Below are 16170 nucleotides of genomic sequence, written 5' to 3'. Positions count from 1 at the left end.
TAAGTCTCAGTAAAACCTGTAGGCTAAATCACACTCCTGTATTATGTATCTACTGCATATGTCAGAAAGAAATGTTATAGAGATTTAGAGTAATTTACTAAAAATATTTTTCATATGCTTTTGCATGTAAGCCAGATGCTTTAGATAACATTAGGCTAAGTGTACAGGATTCAAAGAAAACCTTAAACCCCTATAAAATAGCTTTTTTGGTATCTAAAAATGACAGTTTCAGAGCTGGAAACTCCTAGAGTCTCACAATATTTGGTGTTTTTAAGCCCCAACTCCAGGAAGCCCAACTTTCTCGAAGATATGCGTTAGCCTGTTTTTGGCTATGATTTAGTCAAACACAAGCTCACCACAGGAGTGACCAGGTGAATTTGAATAGCCCATCATTTACAGGAGGTATATTAGATGACATAATGGACCTTTCTGGCCTTAAACTGTATGAATCTATGAATCACATGAAAATCAGCTTTTGTTTTTATTAAAAGTATTTCTCTAGCCCTCATGCTGTAGAGAAAAACTTCAAAATGTGGACCCTAAAGGCTCTAACTCTGTAAGTGAGTAGATACCCCAATGAGATATTTTTCCTCTCATTGGGCTAAATCTGTTCCTTAACTGTAAGTTGACTTTTTTTTTTTTTAAGAAAAAGTCATCAAAATATTTCAGTCCTTCCTGTGACAGCTGATTTCTCAAAGCTCTACCTCATTCACAAGTTATGGGCTTGATGCAGGAACCACTCAAGGAAATTCTATGGCCTGCCAGGCAGCCATCCCCTTCCCCCCGTGTTATTTAGGAAGTCAGACTGGATGATTATAATTGTCCCTTCTGTCCTTAAAATCTATTCATCACGCTTTATGCATAACTTGAGTTCTGTTTTAAGGAAGATGTGGGGTTTGTTAATGGTCTCACAAAATCAGAGACTATATTGAAAATAAAAAAAGAAATGAAAAATTCCCTAGCCCATCAAAAAAGTGAAACACAGCTCCACCATGGTCACCCACCCAGGCAAAAGCCAGAGGAAATAGCACCTTGTGCTGTACGACAACAAATTTCGGCTCTGTCAAATCGCAACAGGGAATGAATTCCTGAGAATACCCTCATTTAGGGTCCAGGGAAATGTTCAGATTTAGGGGGAAAGGCCTCAGTACATAGAAGGTATTGGAATAGTGGGTTGGCAGAAGGTGCTCTGGTAGGTACCATTTATAGATCTTAAACAAAGCAGAGTGAATCCAACCTTGAATTTCATGCACAAGCAAATTATCAATCTGTAGATACTTGTGAGAACACCTATTTCTAACTGTGTATATATCATTCTATGTATCAATTGCTATTGTGCTGTCTAAGGACCTGATCCAAAATTCACTGAAGTCAAAAGGAGTCTGTTTACTTAATGGGATTTGGATGAGACCCTGAAACCGCTGTGTGCCTCAGTTTACCCATATGTACATTCAGAATAATGAACTGAATTCTGCTGTTTTACTCACTTGAATAGTCCCATTGATTTCAGTCACAGGATTACTGGCTTTTACAATGCAAACAAGGTTTAGTCAGACAACATGTACCACAGGGATGTTGTGAGGATTGCTTAATATTTGTAAAGCACTTTCAGATCCTCAGATGAAAGGAACGGAACCATATAAATGCCAAGTATTATTTAGTCCAGCAGAGGAAAGAGAGAGAGAAATAAACCCCCTAACATTTCAGCTTCTTCTGGGAAGTAAAGGCCCAGAGGGTGCTGAAATGTCAAGGATTTTTTTCCTCTGTCCCTTTTTTCTTCTAGACTAAATGGTGTGAATGCCACTGCAGTCTTAGTAAATACATCTCCTGTGCTAAAGCAGGCTACCTCTGGAATCTTTTAATTCTTTTTGACAGGTGGGGAGGTGCCCAAATATTATAATATGATTTCCCTTGAAACACTGTTTATATTGAAACACTGTTGGGGGCAAGGGGGTGGCTAAGCAGCACTACAGCCAGCTGCTTTGGACTTGTCTGGCAAAATGAAAATAAATACATTCTCAGGCTATCATTTCATGGGGCCAGGTTGTGATATGTGGACAGAGGGGTTCTCCACACATGCTTGGAAAGGAGGCTTGTGTGCTCCAACAACATTGTCCTCCCCAGTCCCAGGCCCTGTGAAGAGCTTTCTACACAGCCTGGGTCCGTGCTGGGCATACAGGGAAGGGAGTGGAGATGGGGCAGGAGGGGATGGGGCTGACTCAGATGGGCACATGTGTTCTTCCCTTGCACCCAGTGAACATCTCCCAAAAAGTGAAAGTAGTCCTAGACTGTATCCCTTCGTGTGGACCCTCCTTCCTTCCTTTCCTTTCTCCTTCCCAAGGAGACACTGCAGTTTGGGGGTGGGGGGTGCCACAGTGTGGTGCCACTGAAACTGTGTTGCCAAGGTGCTGCTGGGGACGATGTGCTGGATGCCAAAGTCACAGGATCTCTTTATGGGTGGCCCTCGCCTCCCACAGATCCCCTCTCAGATTTAGCAATGTTGTTTTCCTTGGACAGGGACAAATGGTGGCCCACTCAAAGGAAAGATGCAGGGAAATATCTGAGGAAATCCCTATGGATCTGCTTCCCTCGCAAAAATTCCCTTCCCAGGGGCACAGTGGGAGAACCAGGCAGTGCTTTGGCCATGTAGGTTACATGCTACTTGCTATATAGTAAGTATACCTGAACCATCTGCTCCCAACCCCTCTCCCTCACAAATGTGCTATGCAAATTACGGAGACCTACATAGCTTACATCTCATATAGCCCCGTAGACTCTAAGGCTGGCCCTGCCTATGATAAACTATAAAATATGTTTGCCTCTGAAGAATTCCTGACTATATCAGTGGGAGATGACCTGTGCTAAAAGAAATAAGTGATGCTGTTCAAAGTGCATCAGACCTCCCTTCAGGTTACCATGGTCTAGAAACAGTGACAACTTCTACCTTTAAACACTCAGTAACACTCTCATCGTGCTCTCTAATAGAGCAAAGCCATTAAGTTGTCCCCATTGTAATTTAGATCACAGAAGAGACTTGCACAGATTTTTTCAGGTTAAAATAACCAGTATAAAGAAAGTAGGCAAAATTATTCCACTGTAGCTACGTACTTAATTATATGGAATACTGCATAAATTGTCAAGTGCAAAGAATTATTCTGATAAATTAAAATACTAATTAAATAGGCTATTGCAGAATTTTGAGAACATTATAGGGTTCTGCTTCTTCAGGTAATTTGCATATCCTTCATCTAGTGTATTTAATTTTAAAGGACTTCTTTTTTGTGTGTTTGGAAACCCTTTTTGTCTCAGTAGAAGATTAAAAAAGGGATTTATAGCTTGCTCACTGACTTTTTTTATAGCAGTTTCCACTAGTGCCTCTCTGTTGATGAGTGTGTCACACCTCGGTTACAATTTTAGGAGTTTAAAAATTGGCTATAAAAATAACTGTTAGAATGTGAAATATAGGGCGTTGTCTGCAGCTACTTCTTTCCTTTTTTTTAAAAAAAATTGCAAAATAAATATCTACCAATATGTAGATAACATGGAAATAAAAGAAAAGTGAGATGATGCTGATTTTAGATATCATTTAGTGCTTCTAAAATGTCAAGTGTCAGATTTTCAGAGGATTCTCAATGTGCTTCTAAATATCTGGGCTCAGTTTTCCATCCCTGTTTTTGGATGTCCTGTCCTCTGTGTTTAAAAATTTTGGTTAACCATTTACACATCTAAGGTCCAACATTTTCAAACTTGGATAGCTAAAATTAGGTACCAAAATACATATTTTGGCATTTAAATAAGTGGTCAGATTTCTTCAGTGGGGCGGCGAGCTCTGCAGCTGCCACTGACTTCAGTGGAATTTGTCAACAGCTCTGAAAATCAAGTCACTTTTATTTAGGTGCTTAAATATGGCCCCAAACTTTAGGTGTTTATATCTGAAAATTTTGGCCTGAATTTTTAAAAATATTATTGAGTATAAATAATAAAACAAGAACAATTTTGTAAACATCGTAATATGCTTAGAACCTATACAATAATTTTCACTTTCGAAATGTTTTAATAAACACCAACTATAATTGAACATTACCTTTTTACGTGTGTGTGTGTGTGTGTGTGTGTGTGTGAAAGGTAAATTCACTGTTTTCTTAGGTTAATTGTAGTGTGAATTTCTTAATTGTAGTGTGAATTCTCATAAACCTGAGGTTTTGGTCATTCAAAAGCTCTTCTGAATTCAGAATGCTTTAAGGGCTTGATTCTGAATTCTTTGTGTACCTAAAATTTTGATGAACTTTCATGGGTGCACAAGGGCTGCAGGATGAGGATTTAGGCGTCTTTCTACCTGACGGCATGGACAAATGCAGTTTACATTCACAACTCCAAGGGATTTTTGGCGGGGGAGGGAGAGGGGAAGGGACATTTGGTTGCTGAACTCCTAAGAAATAGAAAATTGTGTGTCTAAAAATTTAGGCACAGGAAAATTAAACTTAAAGAGCACCTTGATTTTTAGCTATTGGAAAACCCACTGTTGAGGTGGGTTCATGCATACTGAGCATATAATACCTAGTTTCCAATCTTTGCACTAGCTTCCTGTTCACTTCCGGGTTCAAATCAAGATGTTATAGATAATCTATAACACACTAGATAGCCTGGGGCCCCTCTGTTTCCAAGACTACCTCTCCTTTTGTGCCCCATTATAGGATTTAAAGTCAGCCGGAAAACTCCTCCTATAAGTGTCGAGAACTGAACATCAGGAGGTTCTGCTGAGGGCCCTCTCCTGCATTCTGTCAAAGCCTGAGTTTGGCCACTTTCAAGATGGGATTTAATCAGGCCTTTCAAGGGTTGCCAGTTTTCTAACTAAACAAAACTGAACACCCCTGCCCCTCCCCCCCCACTCGCTCTCCTTCAACCTCACTCACTTGCTCATTTTCACCAGGCTGGGGAGAGTCCCTTTTTGACCAGGTGTTCCAGTTGAAAACTGAACACCTGGCAACCCTAGGAGGTTTCAATTTTGGCAGGGGTTTATTGAGTTGAATGGCGATAACATAAGAGCTGTTCTTTGTGTTTTGGCCTATATCAACTGGCAATTGTGCTGTAAAGGTGGTTTTTAAGTATGCTTTATTGAAAGTAAAATAATTTCAGTGATAGTGAGGCTGTGGAAGAAGACAAGAAAAATCAGTAAATTACCTCCTGGCCAAATACATTGTAATAAATACAACAGGCCCAATGTTTTCTTATTAAGTGTAGATGCCATACAGAACCATATGAGATTTTTTTTTTTCACATGTACTGCATTGACTTGATTTCTGCTATACTGTGTCATCTTATTTATCACGTACAAACAGTGAACTACAACGCATTCTGCTGGACGTTCTGTTGCTCTGACTCAGCCTGTGGAGTTTTCTGTTTTTATAAAGCTTCTTCTCAATTATTGTATTTGGCATAAAAATGCTTTGAACGTGCATGCTATAAATGAATGTGTAGGTGGGAGGCAGCATGGTGCAGGAGAACGAGCACGAGGCTGAAAATTGGAGGTTGATTACAATGATTGATTAAGTGATTTATTTAGATTTATACAATACAACGTAGGCACCCTTGAAATAACTCAAGGATACAAGAAAATTAATACCCAAATGTAACTACTATGCAGCAGTTCAGTTCAATATAACTCACTACCCACAAACCCAGCAACTCAAAAGCTCAAATTACAGCCCCCCTCAAGCAGTTCCCTACCCTACATGTATATTTGCAAAACTGCATTGCTAATAGGCATGTTTCAAGTATGTGTGCAAACACATGCTAGGTGGCCACTTACCTGTCCATGTGCATATGGAAATACTTTAATGGCATGCATATCAATGTGCGCAGGTCTGCAGTTTGAAAATCAGGTTTAAGAAGTCTAAAATCCTAAACGTGGCTCAAGCACTGATCCTCTGCACAGCAGTGGGCAAGTCCCTGCCTGTCTCTGCCTCAAGTTTCCCTCTGGGGAAAGTGGAGATAACAATATTTACTTAACAAACTCCCTCTGGCATGGTGAGGGTAAACACATTAGTTAATGTGGCTAAAGCACTTTGAAGATGTAAAGCATTATATAAACAGTAAATAGCAATATTTAATCTAATGTATTTAATTTCTCTGCATTTTAGGTCCCAGTCCAGCAAATAGTGTGTTTAAGTGCTTTTCTAGATAGGGGTTTTAACTGGGACCATCACCTTGGGAGGTACCCTATATAAAAAATAAAGCTAACAGTTATGTACATCCAAAAGACAGACCTAGATCTCCTCTCTATTTTAATCCATGGATAAAGTCCTGACCCTGTTGAAGTCAATGGCAAAACTCCCACTGATTTCAGTAGGACCAGGATTTCACCACATGTTCTTAACTGGAATTAGCTGAAGACTTGATTCTTCATTCCTTGGACGCAAACAACGGCTATTGGAATCAATAGAAATGATGCATACACAGGAAATGAAGATGAGCTCTAAAGGCCTGATTCAAGCCCGTTGAAATCAGTGGGAGTCTCATTTGACTTGCACTTTGGATCTGGCCCTGAACAAATAAAGTCACTAAACATTGCCCATGAAAATAGTCTGCTGTAATGCCGTACTTTGTAACTACAGCACTTAAAATGTTCTTTTCTGAAAGGGGTGACTGTTTACTATATTCAGACAGACTTATTTGATTTGCTTCAGTGACTTATTTGGTTTTGTGCTTGTTTTTTTTGTTGGTTTATTTTCAATGCCTGCTGTGTGGAAAGTGTTAAATGGAAAAATCTCAATTAAATACTGGCTTAGTTCATTTAAAGGGGGGCTTCATAGATTGTGGAACAATTTAGTTAGTTACCTTATCTGCAAAGCAGGGGTAATTTGTTATAAAGTTATTCACACCTGTGGGATATAAATATTGTAATAATAAAATATTGCTCACATTACAGGGGTGTGTTGGGACCAGGAAGGGGCTTAAAGAGGAGAAGACTAGGGCCTTCTGATGTGACAGGAAAAGGAAGTCAAGAGTTTATCACAAGGAGTGGGGCTGAACTAGGGGGAAAAGTCTGTCTGGGGCAGAGAGGCTAGAAGGAAGTGTGTTCAAAAAGAGGAGATTGAATCCGCCTCATGTGACATCCTTGAATGTCTTTTTTGGGGCGGGTGGATTCCAAAGATTTGATTGGTCCAGGCTCAATTTAATTTTATTCCATCCCCATTGTAGAGTTGGGTATGATTGATTTATATTGTGCCATTCCATCACTCTGAAACTAAAGGAGGTGTAGTATATTGAAGTAAACACATCTGGTTTTGCTCTTTCTCTTTTAGATAATAATGAAAGATTAATGACACAAAGGCTCAATAATAGTGTTGCTATGAGTGAAACATATACCATAGATAAATAAGATAAACAGCAATTATATTGAATTTGTTGGGAAGGGGGGAAAAAGCTTGATTATATAGTGAATGCTGCAGACTCATCAAAATCCCAGCTTTTCCTTAAGTCTCTGTATCTTAATTTTTCTAACAGATGTCAACAAATACAAGCTTGAAAAAGCTACTGGACTGAAGATTCTGCAGACTGGCGTAGGGGAGGTAAGTGACTTGGGGGCGTTTTTTTACTCTCAAAAACATTTTAATTGTTCTTTTATGAAATCCTAGAGCTCATGGATATATATGAACTACCAGTGCTAATAATGCCAAGGGCCTTTTTATGATACAGCTGCATCTGTCAACGTGCAATCTGCTGCACACATAGTGCCATACCCCATGGAGAATAAAGCACCAAACTTATGTGTAAGGCTCAGCAGCCATTAAGAAATGCACTTCCTAGCTTTGTTGTATATGAGGTACAAAATCCCCAAAGATGATCAAGGCAATTGAAGTGTCTTATTATTCCCCGGTTTCAATGGAGTACGATCTCATCTAGATCAATTAAAATCTAAATTTGGGGTAAAGTGTCTTTAGATGTAAAGGATGAACCTATCTGTGAATCACTTGCTTATTTTCAGTGCATTTTTTTTATTTAATTTGAAATATAAATAAAATATTTCTGTTCCATTATGGTGATCTGAAGCAAAAACTCTATTAAGGATTTTATCATTTATTAATTAAGATGATGCTCTCTGCTAAGAACCTTGTATGAACTGCAGGTGAATACTAATTTTGGTGCTAATTTTATGTACAAAAAGGGATTTTTTTTCTTTTATAATTCAGTAATTTTGCTAGTGGAAAATGCTCATAGGTCTGGACAGATGTTTGTTTCTTGTGTTTATATTACTCTTGGTATTAAGAATAATTAACCAGAACTTGGTAACATTGAAGTAAATTAACTATTTGATTCATTCTCCATTTCTGGTGTTTCTTCTTCTTTGTCGGTTCATGACTAATAGCCCATTCTGCAAAGTTTAAGCACATGAGTAACTTTATGCACATAAGTAAAGGCTTGGTCCCTAAAGCGCTGCCAATTCTGAGAATTACTGAGTACCCACAGCTTCAGTTGGTTTATGGCTGTAAGGATCTGATCCTGCAAACAGGCCAGATCTTTGGCAAGTGTAAGTCAACATAGCTCCATTGGTGCTATGCTGAGGATTTGATCCACGTGTGCATAACTCTACTTATGTGACTAGACCCCTGACGTCAGTGGGACTACTCGTGTTAGTAAAGTTATACCTGTACTTCAAGGGTTGGAGTGTCTGCGTATGATCCAAAGACCATTGAAGTCAGTGGAAAGACTCCCATTGACTTCAGTGGGTTTGGGATCAGGCTGTCAGTGTGGAACTTTTTTGAGAGTCTGAATCTGATGTTCACCTGCTATAATTTGTCAGTCAATTTAGTCAATTGCTATTTTCAGCATTATTTTCAGAATTTAGTACTTCACTTAAATAGTCAATATATGTTGTGCCAGAGAAGAGCTTTGTAGAAAGTGAGCAATGTGCCTAGAAGGTGTCTGATTTGGAGCTAAATGGACAGAATGTGAAGGATAAATTAAATGAATATCTGGTAGAAACTTTTCCCACAAAGAATAGGTTGGCATAACAGATATTATTGATTGATTGATTGATTGATTGATGTTTCCTCAGTGCCTTTTAAACTCTGATTTGGATTAATGAAACCTTTGAAAGTTGACAGCATTCTGCAACATAATGCATTTTTAGCAGGCAATAAGCAGAAAGAAATAAACCCAGGTGAAGCATGAATCCAAGGTTTAAATATATCCTAGGTTATTAGTAAGGTATAGTGACCAGCAGGAAAAATAACCAAGCTGTTTGGCACATTAAGATGACAGATGAAACTCTCGATTCTAGTGCCTATATATTTTGTTAGATGTGAACTCATAAAATGTCTCTCTCAGTTCTGTGCTTTCCCCCATCTACGTCTTATCAGTTATTATTATGTATATATCAAATACATTTCTGCACAGTCGCACCTACATGAAAAAGAATGGAGCTCTATGATTAAGCCATTTATTTGTGACTCAGGATCATATTCAGTTTTGGCCAGGTTAAATCCAACTATACTAATCCAGTCTAATGGTTCATTCTCAGTTAATCGTTGTGCTTACTATATAATAAAAAGGACAGCTATAACCAAATTGAAAGACACTTTTGTTGGTTCAGGAGTTCTTCTGAAGCAAATTGTGGATCCAGTAGTTAGACGTTGTGGTAACTGTAAATCACTTAGCCAAGATGTTCACATCAGAAGGACTCAGAATAAACACCCTGATTTTTTAAATGAGAAATGACCTTTTTTGTCTTTCCATGAGTCAGATTCATGACACAGTTAATGAGTAGATCGTTTCATTTACATTTGCAGAATTTTAGAACAGGGTGGAATGTCTTTATGTAACATCTTTCCTATTTCAAGTAACCCAAAGATTTCAAGAGAAAAATGAGCCAGATACTAGCAAAAGGTGCTGAGGTTATATAAACAAATACAGCTACTGTTCTATGCTCAGCAATATCTCATAAGTTGCATTTTACATTGGAACCTGTTTTAGGTTTTGATCCTGCTCCCATTGAGATCAATAGGAGTTTTGCCACAATAAGAAATGAGTAGACACCAAGGACTAAATCAAGCCCTCAAGGCACAACCCTGCATTGAAAGCAGTGTGAAGGCACCTCACCCCATTGAGGGTGGGGAGGAAGCAGAATGCTTGCCAGAGCTCCTGATTGGTCTGGGGAAATGCAAACAGCCATATCTTTTTAAGGGATGCAGCATACTTTCCCCTCTTAAGCTATCTGTTCCAGTCATGTCTCTGCATATTCTCTACCTTCTTCTGGCAGCACCTTGGAAACAGACTTGAGCGCCGCTCAGTGCTGGGGCTGTAATTCTAGCATGTCCTTATGGGAAACCATAGAAAGGTTAGGAGGCACCATTGTCACGGGTAAGACAGAAGGCTTACTGGAATGTGCTTCTTGGGATCTACACAGTCAACTGCACCTTCTCTAATGGGCAAAATCTAGTCCTTTTTCTTCCTTCCTGCCGTGACCAAGCCAGCAGGATCCAGCTAGAGTTTCAGACCAAATGTTACTTCAATTTGATTTACTTGACCTCATAATAGTCTGTGGAGAAGGATACCGTGAAAGGGTGAAACAGCCAGAAAACGAGTTAAGGGCTTTCTGCTTGTCACATGACTCAGCAGATGCTTACTGGGGGCAGGGGTGAGAGCAGTGTTCTATTTCTGGGACTGAAAGAAGGAAGGGGAAAGGCCTCTGGTGATTGTAGCTTGTTGGTCGGGGGAATAGCTTTGTTTTGTTTTCATGAGTTTTTGTCTTTGCGTAATAATATTGTGCTCTGAGGCATGGTTCTTAACCAGACTTGGGTGTGGCACTGGTTCTCTCCTGGACTGGTGAAGGAGCCCACCAGCTTACAGATATATTATTTTAGATTTTTCTCTGCTAATTTTCTAATGTGGAATGTTAATTGCATGTATAGGATCTGAATTATAGTGCTCTGTGATTCACTAATGTAATGACAGACATTGAATTAAAATAGCTTTTTAAACCAAGTGGAAATATCTCAAAACAAAATATAAGTGAAACGAGCATTCTGCTGTTCCAGAGTAGATCAGTGATATTTTGACATATTTCAGGGAAATCGCAGTTTCAGATATTTTGATAAGTTTTGGAATTATGTTGAAATTAGTGTTATTACAATAAAACATAAAGATCAATATTTAAAAGATCATCATGGGGAATGGTGAAACAGGAAGCCACAGGTGTATGGTAGGGGACTGTCTATAATGAAATAAATGCTTCTTGGGAAAGGCATCACATTCCCAAATTACTACCTTCCCTATTGGAATAAAGGTATTAAATCTGAAGTGTTACAGATAACTTTGAAAACACATTCTCAAATGTAGCCCAGATGTATACTGGTTGTAATATTTCAGCACGTTGCCAGATAGTCTGAAAAAGGCAGCTGGGAGAAACCATCGGAAGAGATGGCAGAAATAATGTCACCCCCTTTGATTGAGCTGGCTTGCCTGCTATTTTTTAGGGCTGGGCTGCAATATAGGAGTCTGGTTGGACTCTCACCTGCTACTAGAAAATCAGCTAGCAACTATGGCTAGCTCGACTTTTTTTTTCTTTTCCCCATCCTCATAAGGATAGGAGGTTCTGTCAGAGGCGGGCATTGCAACTGTCATTGATGATTTTGTCACCTCCAAATTAGACTACAGTCACGTGTTCTGCATGGACCTACAATGTAAATCTATCCAGAAATTGAAGCTGGCGCAGAATTTGACAACTGGTTTGTAATGAAGTACTTCTTGCCAGAGAATGCATTGCCAGCATTTTGAAATTACCCTAATTAAGTACCAGATAGAATGGAAAATGTGGTTTTTGGCCTTTAAAGCCCTAATTTGTAGGGCCTGGGACCTACAGATATTGCCTTTGTTCCTGAGCCATGCTACCACAGCCCTAATTGGATAAGAGAAAGGGGGCAGCTGGCAGAGCTTTCTCCACCAGAGCGCCTCAGCTTTGGGACTTGTTCCTCCTACTTATCTGTAAAAGTACTAGTTTTTGGACCAGCAGGTACCATTTGTTTTTCCTAGTTGTGAGTGAATGGGGAAATTCTAACAGGGGCTCTTCAGTATGATTTTTGCTGGTGTGTAATTTCCTGTTGCTGTTGATATCTAGATCAACAATTAATGGATAGTTACTGGAGTGGACTGTATTATGCCTGCATACTTAAAAATTGTCAAGGAATGCCTGGAGCAAGAGATAGGTACTTCTTTTTAATGGATGCTTGTGCGATTCTAAATATATTAATAAAATCAAAAAGAATTTAAAAGCATTAAATATTGATTAACAGATACAGTATCTAAATACTTCAAAACATTTTTACTTGCTCCACCTATCAACAATGACTTTATTCTACACGACTAAATAATATCAATTTCTAAAAAGAAGAACAGGAGTACTTGTGGCACCTTAGAGACTAACAAATTTATTAGAGCATAAGCTTTCGTGGACTACAGCCCACTTCTTCGGATGCATATAGAATGGAACATATATTGAGGAGATATATATACACACACATATATATATATATATATCTCCTCAATATATGTTCCATTCTATATGCATCCGAAGAAGTGGGCTGTAGTCCACGAAAGCTTATGCTCTAATAAATTTGTTAGTCTCTAAGGTGCCACAAGTACTCCTGTTCTTCTTTTTGCGGATACAGACTAACACGGCTGCTACCCTGAAACCTATCAATTTCTAAGTCACTTTTACATTTTAAAATATCCCATGTTAATTTTGAAGAGAATAATATTAATTTTATGAACTCAGACTCACATTGAGAAGTGTCTTACTGTGCAAGTATTGTGAGAATATGTGTATTGTAAAGTAGTATTAATAAGTAATGGTATCAGAATTTGGTCCTACAATTGCATATAGAATTAATTCTTAATTCAACTGTAAGGAATAAAATTAAACATAAGGTAAATTTCCCCACAGAGAATAGTGGAGCTGTATGGTTCATTTGGTAAGTCCTTGTACTTTTTTTTCAAATGCATTGTTGATAATATTTACAGGCTATGTTAATGCTATAATTTAATTATTCATTATTGTACATAGCCCACTAGAGGGATGCTTTTAAAATAATTTTCGTCAACAGTGTTAAAAAAGGCCAAAGAAAGATGCATAATGTGCAAAATAAAAATGATGTATTTACAGTGTAATCTTTGTAATATGCCTTGTGTAATAGCATATTGTATATAAAATGTGCTAGAATCATAACGATTAGTGGGGCTACTGGATGATCACTCCAGGAAGATCACTCAAGGAGCACTCAAGGAAGAAATGGCCATTGCAGAGAAGATAAATAAATAATTTGCGTTGGTCTTCACTGCAGAGGAAGTGAGGGAGATTCCCACACCTAAGCCATTCTGTGTAGGTGACAGAGCTCAGGAACTATCCCAGTTGAGGTGTCAGTAGAGGAGGTTTTGGAACAAATAGATAAACTAAAGAGTAATAAGTCACAGGACCAGATGGTACTCACCCAAGAGTTCTGAAGGACTTCAAATATGAAATTATAGAACTGCTAACTGTGGTGTGTAACCTATCACATAAATCAGCCTCTGTACGAGATGACTGGTGGATAGCTAATGTGATGCTCATTTTTAAAAAAGGCTCCAGAGGCAATAATGGCAATTACAGGCCAATAAGCCTAACTTCAGTACCAGGCAAATTGGTTCAAACTGTAGTAAAGAACAGAATTATCAGACACATAGATGACCACGATATGTTGGGGAAGTGTGAGCCTGGCTTTTGTAAAGGGAAATCATGCCTTACCGATCTATTAGAATTCTTTGAGGAGGTCAACAAATATTTGGGCAAGAGTGATCCAGTGGATATAGTATACCTAGACTTTCAAAAATCTTTTGACGAGGTTCTTCACCAAAGGCTTTTAAGCAAAGTAGGCAGGAGGGAAGGTCCTCTCACGGGTCAGTAGCTGGTTAAAAGATAGGAAACAAAGGGTAGGAATAAATGGTAAGTTTTTACAGTGGAAAGGGATAAATAGTGGGGTCCCCCAAGGATCTGTACTTCGGCCAATGCTGTTCAACATATCCATAAATGATCTGGAAAAAGGTGGCAAAGTTTGCAAATGGTACAAAATTACTCAGCATAGTTAAGTCCAAAGCAGATTCTGATGAATTACAAAGGGATCTAAAAAAATTGTGTGACTGGGCAAGAAAATGTTGAAATTGATTAAATTCAGTGTTGATAAGCACAAAGGAGTGCACATTGGAAAATATAATCCCATCTAGACATACAAAATGATGGAGCTAAATTAGCAGTTACCACTCAAGAAAGAGATCTTGGAGTCATTGTGGAAAGTTCTCTGAAAACTTCCATTCAATGCGCAGCAGCAGTTAAAAAAACTAACACAATGTTAGGAACCATTAGGAAAGGGATAGATAATAAGACAGAAAAGATCATAATGCCACTATATAAAACCATGTTACGCCCACACCTTGGTACGCCCATACCTTGACTACTGTGTGCAGTTCTGGTCGCCCCATCTCAGAAAAGATATATTAGAATTGGAAAAGGTATAGAGAAGGGCAAGAAAAATGATTAAATGTATGGAACAGCTTCCATATGAGGAGAGATTAAAAAGACAGAGACTGTTCCTCTTAGAAAAGACACAACTAGGGGGAATATGATAGAGCTCTATAAAATCATTAATGGTATGGAGACAGTGAATCGGGAAGTGTTATTTACCCTTCACATAACACAAGAACCAGGATTACCTAGTGAAATTAATAAGCAACAGGTTTAAAACAAACATAAGAAAATACTTCTTCACACAACACACAGTCAGCCTGTGGAACTCATTGTCAGGGATCATGTTAAGGCCAAAAGTGTAACTCGGTTAAAAAAAGAATTAGATAAAAACAAAAGAATGGCCATACTAGGTCAGACTAATGGTCCATCTAGCCCAGTATCTTGTCCTCCAACAGTGACCAATGCCAGATTCTTAAGAAGTAATGAACAGAACAGGGCAATTGTTGAGTGATCCATCTACTGTTGTCCAGTCCCGGCATCTGGCAGCCAGAGGCTTAGGGGCTCCCAGAGTGTGGGGTTGCATCATTGACCATCTTGGCTAATAGCCATTGATGGACCTATCCTACATGAACTTATCAAATTCTCTTTTGGCCTTCACAGTATCTCCCGGCAATGAGTTCCACAGGTTGATTGTGCATTGTTTGGCAGGCTTCCTCCATCTGATGTGCTTAAAAAATATTGCTCTTAGCTTTTGTGTCTTTTGCTAGTTGCTTTTCAAATTCTTTTTTGGCTTGCCTAATTATACTTTTACATTTCTATGTTCCTTTCTGTTTTCCTCAGTAGGATCACACTTCCAATTTTTAAAGGATGCCTTTTTTCCCCTCTAACTGCCTCTTTTACTCTGTTGTTTAACCATGGCAGCATTTTTTGTCCTCTTACTATCTTTTTTTAATTTGAGCCTCTATTATCGTGTTTTTTAAAAGTTTCCATGCAGCTTGCAGGCACTTCACTCTTCTGACTGTTCCTTTTAATTTTAATTTAACTAGCTTTCTCATTTTTGTGTAGTTTCCCTTTGTGAAGATAAATGCTACTATGGTGGGCTTCTTCAGTATTTCCCCCCCTACAAGGATGTTAAATTTAATTACATTATGGTCACTATTACCAAGTGGTTCAGCTATATTCACTTCTTGGACCAGATCCTCTGTGCAACTTAGAACTAAATCAAAGAATTGCCTCCCCCATGGTGGGTTCCCAGACTAGCTGCTCCAAGAAGCAGTCATTCATGGTGTCTGGAAATTTTATCTCTACATCCCATCCAGATGTGACATGTGTCCAGTCAATATGGGAAAGGTTGAAATCCCCCATTATTATTGAGTTTTCTATTTTTATAGCCTCTATAATCTGCCTGAGCATTTCCTAATCACTGACACCATTGTGGTCAGTAGTATATTTGTACTGCTATACTCTTAATATTTAAGCATGGAATTTCTATCCATAGAGATTCTATGGCACTGTTTGATTCATTTCAAATTTTTACTGTATTTGACTCTATGCTTTCTTTTACATATAGTGCTACTCAAGCACCAGTGTGACCTACTCTGTCATTCCTATATATTTTGTATTCTGGTATTAAGGCAGTCAAGTTCACCAATCTTATTATTTAGTTTTCTTGC

The 16170-nt window shown here is 38.5% G+C and overlaps 1 protein-coding gene across 2 annotated transcripts in view; it reads left to right on the top strand.

Moving 5' to 3' along the window:
• The window catches only part of PTPRN2 (protein tyrosine phosphatase receptor type N2), a 942968-nt gene that overhangs the window by 637312 nt on the left and 289486 nt on the right, over positions 1-16170 (top strand). For both annotated transcript variants that reach the window (XM_065582768.1, XM_008162983.3), the window contains one exon: positions 7507-7571. In XM_065582768.1, the coding sequence (XP_065438840.1) occupies positions 7507-7571 (65 nt within the window). The remainder of the gene's footprint in view (positions 1-7506; positions 7572-16170) is intronic.

Source organism: Chrysemys picta, chromosome 2 (assembly GCF_011386835.1).
Source record: "Chrysemys picta bellii isolate R12L10 chromosome 2, ASM1138683v2, whole genome shotgun sequence".
NCBI lineage: Eukaryota > Metazoa > Chordata > Testudines > Emydidae > Chrysemys > Chrysemys picta.
Note: the sequence above shows the minus strand (reverse complement) of the source record. Positions and strands in the feature narration are given on the sequence as shown.